Source organism: Anser brachyrhynchus (assembly GCF_964034855.1).
Source record: "Anser brachyrhynchus genome assembly, chromosome: 19".
Lineage (NCBI taxonomy): Eukaryota > Metazoa > Chordata > Aves > Anseriformes > Anatidae > Anser > Anser brachyrhynchus.
In genome coordinates, this window is record NC_137712.1 from 2,591,758 (window position 1) to 2,603,810 (window position 12,053).

At 45.5% G+C, this 12,053-nt stretch overlaps 1 protein-coding gene across 12 annotated transcripts in view; it reads right to left on the bottom strand.

Moving 5' to 3' along the window:
* Positions 1 to 12,053, bottom strand: part of DAB2IP (DAB2 interacting protein) — a 224,554-nt gene that overhangs the window by 105,350 nt on the left and 107,151 nt on the right. For all 12 annotated transcript variants that reach the window (XM_080562025.1, XM_080562020.1, XM_080562024.1 and 9 more), the window contains one exon: positions 4,244 to 4,362. In XM_080562025.1, coding sequence (XP_080418151.1) covers positions 4,244 to 4,362 — 119 coding nt within the window. The remainder of the gene's footprint in view (positions 1 to 4,243; positions 4,363 to 12,053) is intronic.

Genomic DNA, 12,053 nt, shown 5'->3' on the forward strand with positions numbered 1-12,053 from the left:
AAAAAAAAAAAAAACCTTGCAAAATAATCCCAAATGTTACTAATTGAGTGTCCCTCAGCTCTAAATGAATTCTAAGCATGCTCAGAAAAAGTGTGTTTAGGAATGATCAACTTCAGGATTACATCAGAGTAATTAGTTACTCAGAGTACTCATCTTTCACCAAGAAAGTCAGAAGGCATCCATCCCATAGAAGTGATTGTGTCCCTCTCCTCTCAGGCCTAGTGTAAAATTATGGTGGCCTTTGCCAGTTTCAGAGGAGATGGGACCACGTTCGTGTATTTAGGTTTAAAAACAACAACCCCCATTTAATGGACTTTCTAAATTCCTGGCAAACTTTCTTTTTCAGAAATTACTTTTAAAAGATTACTGCAAGAGAGCGTCAGCAGCGCCGGAACAGGTCACTACCACCCGAAAACAATCCCAAATGCCCTAACGACACATTTACCAAGTGCAGCAGCAGAACCTCCTTCAGTTCTGCGGTCCCACTCTGGCTGCCCAAAGCCCAGCCCAGGAGCCTGCTCCATCACACAGCCTGCCGGAGAAATGTGGGTCCAATTAAGAACAATCCATCTGCCAAATGCTTGATTTGTGGCCGATTCCAGAGAGGCCGCTACAAAGACAAACATTCAGAGCTCCGTGATAAAAACTTCGTTAGCTGCTGTAATAAATCAGGATGCAGGAGACATTGTTAGCAAAAAGCCAGTTTAACGGAATCCTTCTTTAGCTCTAACAAGCAATCTGACTAGCCAACAAATTGAAAGGCGCGCTCATTCCACAATACTCCTTTGAATCTCACACTTATATAAACTGATTGTACCAGATTAATGCACCTCTCACACCAGACTCTAGTTAGACTTGCTCCGATTTTGCTGCTTCTGTTCGCAGTCGATAATTGCATCACTGTTACTGTAATGGGGCTCCAAGAAAAAAATCAGCATGCAAAAGAATGGCAAAATCCGGCCTACTGCACCAACGTGAACCCCGTGGTAATTTACTGGAGTTAGCACAAGCAATTTATTGCACCTTTTTCAAACGAAAGTCTCTTCTCAGTCAATGTAAAATCCAACACCATGAGAAATAACCATGAGCTTTGTACAAAGGTAAGCTCTGCTTGACTAAAACCAGTGCGTTTGTCTAACGCCCTGCTTTGAACAAGTCCTCAGATGTTCTCCATAGACATAAAATAGCTGGCCAAATTTTACTAAGACAGAATTCTCGGAGTTTTCGTAGTTGCTCTGACCATGCATACCCCGCGGTAGTACCACAAACAGGTGCCTGGCAGTGGAGATGGGCCCCTGTAGGTGGTACATCAGCTCCGCAGAGACAAACCCCCCACACTTCAGGACTGGCAGCTCCTCTCTGGGATGCCACAACCAAGCTTTGTACAGGCAGCTCAGCACGACTCTGCTGGAAACCTGGCTGTTCTCTCTGTGCCACCGCAAGGCAGAACACCAGCCCCTACTGACCCAAATCCCACAGGGCAATTCTGAACGGGTGCCACTGAGACACTCTGTGACACCTCCGATGTTTAAAGGTATTTCCTTGTTTTGCTTTGTTACAAAACGCACATTGTACAAATTTCTCACTGTGGTAGAAGGTAACCATTTGCCATTTTAAATTTACATAAAGTATTGAAATGCATACATTAATCAAGCACAGGTTAAAAAGCGCATGTTTATAGCCTCTTCCCTGCTCTACATACATGTCACGTCCATCTAGTTAGCTGTCTGTGCATGTATGTGCACATTTCAGATATTGACATGCACCTGCTGTACACAGCATGATAAACAGGACACGCAGGAAGAGCATAAAAAATAAAATAAAAATACTAAGAGAGAGACCACAGCACCGATTTAGATACGCAGAAGCTAAGTAACAGAATCATTTATGATCTATGATAGCTCAGTACTTCAACCTCAAGTGTTTTGTCTGCATTTATTGCACTATTCATTTCTGCTACGGTATCACCTGCAAAAATTCCACAAAGCCCCAGAGCAGTACGGTGTTACAATGGGCACTTCCAGGAGAAGAGCAGCAGTTTGCAGATAATCAGCTTCAATACAAGATGGAGTCAAGAATCAAATATTTAAGAAGTAACTATTCTGATACCGGATGCTTCTTTGAAGTAGTTCTTGGATTTTGAGAAAGACAAGGAAGCACAACAGAAAAAAATGAACGAGAGTGATCTAAAAGACTCAAGCCCCTTCATACACAGAGCTGCATGCATTGTGCATTTTAATAGACACAGGAATGTTCAGGAAGATAAAACTATCTTCCATAACCAAACCCTCGAAGGGTGACCGAGAAGCCCAGCTGCTGCTTTCTTTCACCTCGCTGAGAGCAGCACCTAAGGCCGAGGCCTTCTGCAGCAGGCACTTGCTGACTTATAGGTCTGACACTGCTAGGAAGGCGAGGGAACTAACAGCTCGCTGTCAAAATCTACTGAGTGCCAGATGGTTTTCTCCAGACCAGGCCGCGTCTATGTACCATAGATCAAGTTTATGAGTGATGCCTGAAGCCCTTCATTTTCAGTTTCTAAATACTCACATAAGCAAATCCTTGGGGTTTATTCAAGGCTGCCAAATGCTACCTCTCCTTCAACCCACCTTGTATACTCTACACCGAACATGCACTACAGCCATTCAGTGAATCTCCTGAAAGAAAAGCTCTGGGAAATGGGGCTCTGTCTGAAAGGACACTGCCTGGCAAGATCCAGGCTTCTTGTGCTGGGAGAGCAGGGAAAATACAAGGCTTCATTTGGAAAAATGACTTTGGCTTCAGGGCTGGCCAAACAGCTCATTCCCAAGTCCTATAGTGCCAATTCACAGAAAGAAATAAAACTCATCTACACAGAGAGAAACATCGTCCAGCTTGCCCGTTTTGGGGTAAGCAGCAGCACTCTGGGCAGACTCCTGGCCACCCCGCTCCCTCACTCGCCTTCCATAGGGAACACAGTGCCCTACTTTGAGCATCTGCGAAAACTGCAGCACAGAAATCACATCGACTCTGCCGTCTCAGATAGTAACCCCTGGAATATTACTCTACGCTGACCAGCACAATCCTTCTACTTGCTAAATCCAGAAGGAAAATGCTTAGGTCATCCAAGGAAAAATCCAGATGCGGGCTTCATAAATTCCCAGGCCCTCCAGTGGGTGAGAGTAGCTAAAAAGAAGGAAAAGTTGCCATTGTCTGAAAGTGAAGCATGCACTCAGTGGATTCTAACGTGCTGTCCTGATATTTTACAATACCACTGCTACAAAATGATAACAGCAGTGCATGTCTTATTTGGCATGTTTTTCAGACAAAGGCTTATCTTGGCATCTCAATACTTCTGTGTCATTCTCTGAACAGATTCACGTAAGGTTTAAAGAGCTTCCTTTTGGAAGCAAACCACTAGTTTGTTTCTGTGACTAGTAATGGAGCCTGTCATACCCAGCCCTGACCTTGATCTGCATGTGAATTTACACACAAATTTACCTAGAAACGTGTCTGTCTCATGCACACACTGACATAAATGTACGTACACATAAATACACAGAAATCCACTAAAGAGCTTTACTCTCTAACTGAGCTGGAGAACAAAAACAAGGTCTCATTTCCCCTGTATTTTGCTTGCAATTCACTTCAGTACTGGCCATCCCATGTCAAATGCTTCCTCCGATCCATCTGCATATTCCCTGCAACACATCCCTTCTGGACTGAAGGATCCTGCCATGGCTCAGACAGAAAGGCAGCTCCGGCCACATGCCGGGCATCCATCGCGGCGTAATGACAGCGGGCAGGGGCTCTGCTGGAGACGTGTGTGTGGAAGGGGGAGAAAGGGATCTGGGGAGATTACGGTTGTTATTGTTCGTACAACGTGCAGCCCGGCAATGCCCAATGCACCCGCTGTGGGAGCGTCCCTCTCCTCCCGCCTTCACCCGCATCAGTCGGCTTCGGCTGCTACATCTCCGTGCTATTTATATGCCGGTGCATCAACTTAGGATTTACTGGGGAAAAGACAGCAGATCACACGGGCTTCTCGGTACACGCTATTTAACCCCAGAAGGGAGGGCTTGCACTGGGTACTCGCCAACAGATTAAAATTACCCCTATCACGATTAAGCAAGTCCGCTTCTGTCAGGGACGTGGCCCTTGCTCTGAATAAGATAAGCAAGATATTAACAAGCCCTGGAAAAATCAATATCCTGGTCCTCTCTCTCCCACACCCTCTCCTCCCCACCCCCCAGGAACGTCCCCTTACCTTTCATTGTCCACGCTCCTGAAGCCAGGTAAAATGTGCCGGAAGCTGCTGTTCCTATCGAGCTTCGGTTGGCTCTTTGTCCTTTTGATGGAGCCTTTAAGCCGACGGCTGAGGAACCCCTGTGGGGTGAGACAAGAATACTAAATTACAACAAAAAAAAAGGAGAACGAGCAAGCGAGCCTTGGACCTGCTCTCCTGCACCCACGCGGCCGGGCAGGTGGCTCCGGGCAGCCCCTGCCTGCGCGCCCGCTGGCAGCGCCGCTCCTCGCCGCCCTGGCTCCCCGCGCAGCCAGCATCTGCTCCCAGCGCCCGCCGAGGCCGGGGCGCTGCGTCGGCGCGAGACTCCCCGAAGCCTCTGTTACCCAGGCAACCATCAGCTCACATAAAAATACTGTCTGAAAGACGAGGCTAGCACATCGCAGAGCCCGACGCGTGGAAGGCTGCGGCTGGGGCTCCGGCTGCCGGCACCACCCAGGCAGCGAGCGGGAGACGGGCACCAGCTCCATCGCCTGACGGGCTCCGGGCTCCCAGTCCTGGCTGGTGGGACTTGGCTGGGCGTCAGAGATACACAAAGACGGCCTGCAACGCATGTGGCCGTGGGCAGCACCTTGGCAGGAGGACGGGAGCCCTGCACCGACCGCACGGTGCCTTCCCCGCTGCCTCCCGAGCTCAGGTCGCGGCTGCCGTGGGGCAGCGCCAGCGCCACGCGTTTTAGTAGCAAAGCCTCTAATGTGGTATTTGCTTATTGTTAGGAGTTAATGTTCGACATAATCGGAACATTACATTTAATCTTTTGGCTAAATAAGGCAATAAAAAGCGTAATACTGCTGTGGTGTCCAGCGCTTACAGCATATGAGAACAGTCATGAGGTAAAGCATGTCAGCCAGGGAAAATGGGTGGTGTTTTAAAGGCAAGCCAGGAGTTTGTGGTGAAGCCCGAAGAAGCGCTCATTTTACACCCTGTCAGACTGAATCAGGTCGATCCCTGGCAAATCCCCGCACAACCTGAGGTTCTGCACATGCCTCTTCCATTCCCCATCCCCAGGAGAGGGAGTAAGATATCCACTGGAAAAAGCACCGATTTTGACAGGCATAAGGCAAGGTGAGAAGAAGCAGCATCTTCCCACCGGGTACCACGCCAGCATCCCAGACGTCCCCACAGAGCACTCCTCTGACCCCCGCCACGAGTCCCAGCAGTTTCTCCCATCAACCCTAAGGAAGGGATATAGGTCACATACCCCTTAGCAGCTCCCTTCTATAAACTGATTTCCTTTATATGTTTTGCAGAAAGATAATCACAGTCTGACTTATACCTAGCCTGTCATTTGTTGGTGCTATTTAAATGCTCCTTCCACACCTCGGATATTCATAGCTCACATTGTGTCTTTCTCAGGTTGCAAAATCTCCCGGGGCAGTCTGGGCAGCTCTTGTTATGGAAGCGGCTTTCCTGTTTGTAAGTGCATCAAGAATTTGAAACATCTAGATAGGTGTTTCACGTTTATTAAGTGCCACTTTACTTACAAATGAGGTGCGTAACATGCATTTATGTGAACTGAGTATTGCTCTGGAGCTACGTACTTGATTGAAAAAGCCCGATGTGCAGCACAGGCCATCCAGTTACATGCTGCATCGCGCGCCTCACTCGAAGGGAACGCCAAAGATAACAAAGGCCTTTCAGAAGTGTTTGTCTGTGATAAAACCCTCTACAGAAATTCATTTTTATGCTAAAGAGAAACATCAGATGGTACAGCAGGAGAGAACAATGTGACTCCGAAGTAGCAGGTTTGGGGATGTCCTCCATTACCTCGAACACCGCTAAGATATTTCCCTCTGTACTTGGACCTCAGCCAGCATCATACTTTTGATACCAACTCCTCATGCTCCTGTTCTGGCTAGATCAGGCCATTGGTTGCCTGCTATGGAGCCTAGCCAAAACTTCCTGCGAAGGAAAGGACCAAAAATCAAAACTATGTAACTGGCCAACCATGCAACATGTCCCTAAATGCCACTGGTGAGCAGTGTCCGCCCCTTATCGCCGCCAGCCCAGTCACAAACGTGTCACAATATTACCAAGTCACTTATTAAGGTCTTTCAGCTCTGGATGGGGAATTGAGAAGGAAAAAAGCAAAGACCTTCTGTGACAAACGATCACAGCTTTCTTTCACTACCTTATATTTCACATCTCGACAACTGTTAGATGATTCGTGCAGGATTTGGAAATTAGAATTTAGGGTTGCAATAAGACATTACTTTCCTTCTGTTTCGCATTGTTTTTACATTCATTGCTACCAGAAGGAGATCACACTGCGCCATTTTCAGTTTTCATTGCTAGCTTCATTGAGAGAATGATATGTCAGACATTTTAATGCTGATAAATTATAACGCTATAGCAATACTCTGCACCTCTATAGTGCACGCCAGATAGCAGGAACTCTCATGTGTGAATTACTGCCTTCTGTAATTTTACATGGGGTAAGAGAAAAAGAGAGAGGAGCTGGTCTCCGCAAGACAAGGGAGAGAGAATCCAACCTGGGGTGTAACTGCCGTGCTTGCCTGGTGAGATCATAAGTACATCATCCATTTCTTCTTCGTTTATGACTTTAAACCACATTTGATCCTGATCTCTACATGAATGAGGCTAATCCTAACTTATGAACATCGCCTACTCCTCTAGCCTCATTGCATTCTTGTGATTTCTAGTAATTAAAGTGTGGCACTTTATATTACATGTTCTTTATACTCCTTTAAGTTTATATTGCAAGCTGTGTGTGGCAGAATTGTGTCTTCCTATGTGTGGGCAGCACCTACCACCAGGAAAAACATCTTAGAGAAAGTTCAACTGCTAACCTGGAAAGTTTAATTCAGAAGTTAATAGACTGCATTTAATGACAATAAACAGAAATCTGAAGAGCCAAAAGATCCCTTCTAAATTTGCAGCAGCAGCAAATGACGAGTTGCCACCAGCTGTGGTGCTGAGGGCCCTTACTCGAGCCCCAGCGCAGCCGCGGGCAGAGCCCGGTCCCACCACAGCCGGGGCGCTCGGCAGCCACCGGGCTGGAGCAGCGCTGCCGGCAGTGCACGACCCAACCTCCTGCTACTGTGCGGCACTGCACACGTTAGTGCATTCTGAGCTAGTGCAAAATTTGCACAAACGAGAATAATGCTTCTGCTGCATTTAGTACAGATTTGTCTTTGGTTAGCCCCAAAGACTTCTCAAGTTCTGCTGGGATACAAGGAAGCAAATCTTGGGCTAATGCTAACTTCCTTGTAGGCAGGGGGCATAAAGTCAATCATGAAATCCTTTCAGATGCAAGCAGGGGTACTAACTGTAGAAATTCATCCTGTGCACAGCCTAATTTCTCCTGCATGAGATGAGATATTTTAGGGTCACTGGAAAAGAGACCATTCTAGTCAAGAATCCGGCACCAGGCAAAGCTGCGCAGTCGTATGGAGGTTTGCCAGGCATAAAAGCGCACAGAGGAGCGTGGCACAGAACTCAGCTAGCCTAGCAATAAAGGAGTGCACAGAGTTCTTACTGTGCAGCCACGTGATTTCACTTCTTTAGGTGCAAGGGCCTTGCTTTTCTTGTTTTGTTTCTGTAGTTCTTACTCTGCCATCCTCAAGTCCAGAATACAATCGCTCGAATCAGAAGAGCTGACTGAAGTTATAATAAGATGCAAAGAAAAGAGGCAGGGAAAAAACTAAACAAATCCTTTAGAGGAATGGCTTAATCACAGCCACTGCTATGTAAGCCAGAACAGGACAGCCACAATTCCAAGCAGGACAATTAAGTCTGCTGTGATTTGTTTTTTTGTTTCGTGCATATTTGGACAAGCTCCAAATCTGATGCCACTGTCTTTGCTGCAAACAGAGGAAGGTAAGATTTTCATTTTAATTTTTCCTGCTTATCAACATTAGCATTTCCAATTACTCTAGACCCTGAAAGAGTATTTGTTATATTTGAATATTTTGTATATAATACTTTAAAAGCATATGTGCCAACTGATCAGAGCTGCATGCCTTTGAGATGCAGGAACTGGGTACTTCCATTTGCTCTGGACCAAGGGTAAGAAAACTGGAAAGAGAGAAAAAGGGAGGGCTGCTAAAATGAATACAGCACGGAAGACAGCAAAATCCTGAGTCTGTCTCCTGATCTCCTGTTTTATTAAATATCAAGTAATGATGCAAGTCTCACGTATCTGGAGCTGACTCCCACACCATTAATGTTCACTTGCAGTGAACCCACATGATAAAGTTTGAAAGGTAAAAAGTCAGCACCATGGAAACATAATATATGTGAAATTACATAGAAAGACAGATAGATGATAAATCAAGCTGGATGCTTCAAGTGCAGCTTTGTTTGGAAGAGTCCTGGCATCTCAGCATTTGCTAAGCCCAACAACCCAGCAGAGCACGGAGGGCTGGCCAAACACGCACGGGGCAAAGCGCAAGCGTGTGCAGGGGGCTGAGCCGTGGGGATCTGCACAGTGCTGATCGAGCTGGGACACTGCAGAAGCAGGCAGAAGTCCTGGCTCAGGTCCTCATCCAAAGACTACGCAGAATAAACGCTGTAAAGACATATCAGAGGAACCAGTGAACAGATGGGGTTATTTTTACAGTTCTTCCATAGCTTTTTGTTTCTGTTCAAGCAAATCTCAACTACAAGGGATACGAGAGGATGTCAGAATTTTTTTCACTACTCATAATGAAACTGCCATAAATAAGTACTTGCTGCAAGTATAAATGTGTAATGTAGTATTTTATATCAGGTGTCCATTTTTTCCTAGTATACCAGGGATAAGTTTAGAGTTATAGTAAAACTGGGGGCAAATCTTTTCTACCAGATCTGTCTTTGCCCTGGGCTTTAGAACAATAGGTTTTTGTCCATTTGTTTTTAATGATAATATTAAAGTACTTCAGGTCTGTTTTTTATAGTGGTCTTGCACAGTATCTATCAGCCCATGGAATTATCCTTTTACTGAGGCTCCACAGAGTGGGTAATTTATAATTGTATTTGTGAACCAAGCAGAACCTTGCCAATGCTAATACTGTATTAGAGACATTAATGTACAGAAACAGTGGGTTTACCTGTTTCTACAATTACCCATGTTACCTTAAGCTTTCAAAATAAAATGGAAGCCATTTTCAGGCAGTATCTGATATTGCTCATTACCACGTAAAGACATCTAAGTGTGCAGCTCTCCTATTCTCTTTGCAGAGCATGACTGCATTAAACTACTACAAGGACCATAAGAAGCTGAGGGTGAGTTCAGGCATCAAATGCACATCCTGAAAGCCCAAGAAGTGAAGTAATCCACTGAGTGGTCTCCTGGCACTGATACAAGGAAGGAGGGAATTTCATGTACAGCACTGACCTTTATGGATCAAATACTTTTTATTTGTTCAGAGGCATGTGCCTGTAAGTATATGTATCCTTTCAAACACTTCATCTATAATTTATTACTGTCGGGTCTTTTGATTTGAACTTGTAAGTTAAAAGTTGTTTTCCTATCATCCAATTCTCTTCCTGTCAGATGTGATAAAGGGCTCCATTCAGGAGGTGACCAAACAGACAGTCTCTATAGAGTCCTTTCCCTGAAGAGTGCATTTCTCGCATATGTGGAGCCGGTACTGCACATGGTATGAAGGAGCCGGTCAGCCAGAGCGTCATTTGAAGCTGGACATCAGCAGATTCATGGGAATCCTTGCTGAATTAACCTTAAGAAGTTATGTTCTTGCAAGTTTATCAATCAATAACCACAAATTCTGCTACAAGAAAAAAACAGCTTGTTTGAATTGACAAGACCTGCCTAATATGCAAGCCCAGGGCAAGGGCAAGAAAAAGAAATACACTACAAAAGTCAGCAGAGCAACAGAGATGTGGACTTAAAAGGAAAACCAAAACAGTTTGTTACTTCTGGACCCAGAAATTTGCACACAGCTTAACATGTATTACCCTTTGTGTTTAGAGGAGGCTAAATGCACAACTTTGTTCAAATGGGTGCAAAGTCCCTTAATTTACCTTTCCCTATCTTATTTTGTAAATCTCAGGACTCTTCCTAGTTACCCCATGGGCCCCTAAAGAAACAAGCAGATGAGGCAGTAACTTTTAGGTCTGAGAGTATGCGTACGCACTATCCATCCACGAAGCACCAGCTTGTTCTGACTGATGGTCTCTTAAAGCATTATTCCACAGGGATAAGGAAAGCCCCTCTGTGACATACGCATCTCGGAACTGAGATAAAAAACAAAAGAATGAAAAAATTGCTGCAAAAATATTGTGTGTCCAGCGATAGATGGCAATGAAAGCTCAAATCGTACCGTTCCACATGCTGTGGTCAGACACGGGCTCTGGCATCCAGAGTTTGAGAATAAACACAGAGACAGAGCACTTAAGTGCTCATGAGGGTATGTCTGTGAGCCAGGCCATAAAGCAGTCCGGGAATGTGAGAAACAGCTCGTGTTGGTAAGTGCTGCTTAGCAACACTGCCCTTCTATGGCAAAGGATTAATCAAATTTGCAGTGTCATTGGAAATACTTGGTTCAGTCCATTTGAAAAATCAGATGAAGATGCACTGAAGTCCCAGAGGTCACCAAAGGGATAGTGTGGGTCTGTCTAGGTCATGAAAACTGGAATTATGTCAAATGAGAGGCACTGAGTGTTAATTAAAAATACGGCAAATGTAATACATGCAAGTATCAGCACATCACAGACAGAAGTAGTAACTTCAATGCATATCATCTCATCCCTTTTCCATCTCTAGCCAATAAAGGATTGCTGCTAATGTTCTATTTTTGTGAAGATTTTACCCATCTTCTTGAAAATGTCTTGGTCACGGGGTCTTCTCCCACTGCCCTGGATAAAGAACCGCCCGGCCTGGCAGCTCTCGCTGCTGGGTACGTCTCTTCTCTCGGGTCATTTTTCCTGGTACTCAGCTAGATATTTCTTTGCAGAATTTCACTCTGTTCCTTTTCTGCTCTTTTCTACTAGAGGAAGACTCCTCTCCTAGCCTCTGAAATAGTCCCCCTCAGCCAGCACACACCCTTAGTCCCTGACCGAGAGAACTACCAAAAACCTACCACAAACATTCACAAGCCAAGGCCCTCTGGTGAAGTAACCAAAACCCGGGGCAGCCTCTCTGCACTCTCCGACTACCACTGATGACATCCCTAACGTGCCCAGGGAACAGGCAGGGCAGTAGTAGAGTCTGAGCGAAGGAATGCGACTGCTGGGAAGAATCTTGAACACACCTGCAGTTCGACAGACATTGCTATTCAGGGATCACCCAATTCTTCAATTTGGATTCTTTTGTCCTCCTGTTAGAACAAAACCCCGCTATTCTGGATTATTTGTTCACAGCTCCATAATTATCATACTGTCAACACTTCATATCCAAACAAGACAGATAAATATTCCTTAGGAAGGTAGGAGAAGGGTAATTGAGCAATCAGGGATGAATGATGCAGAACCAGAGATGCAAGTAGAATGCAAGTAACCCTGAAGAACAAAACCAGTTGTTTACCCAGAGAGAGGAGCAATGAGAAAAAGACTGCCTAGATGAAACCAAGCAAGGATGCCACCTGGGAAAGAAGTTCAGTGGGGTGAAACAGTTTTCTTATTTAACTGGCACAAACATCCAAGAGGGCAAACTGTTCATACACAAAACTTCTCTGTTTGTTCTTTAGCAGGAACAATCCCGACAGAAGCAGAGCACCTCCTGTGAGTGCTGAGGGCTGCCAGCTTCCCAAGGGTGAACAGAAGCTGCGCCAGAACCCCTTGCAGGAGCTGGTTCCCTTCATCATCTAATGTG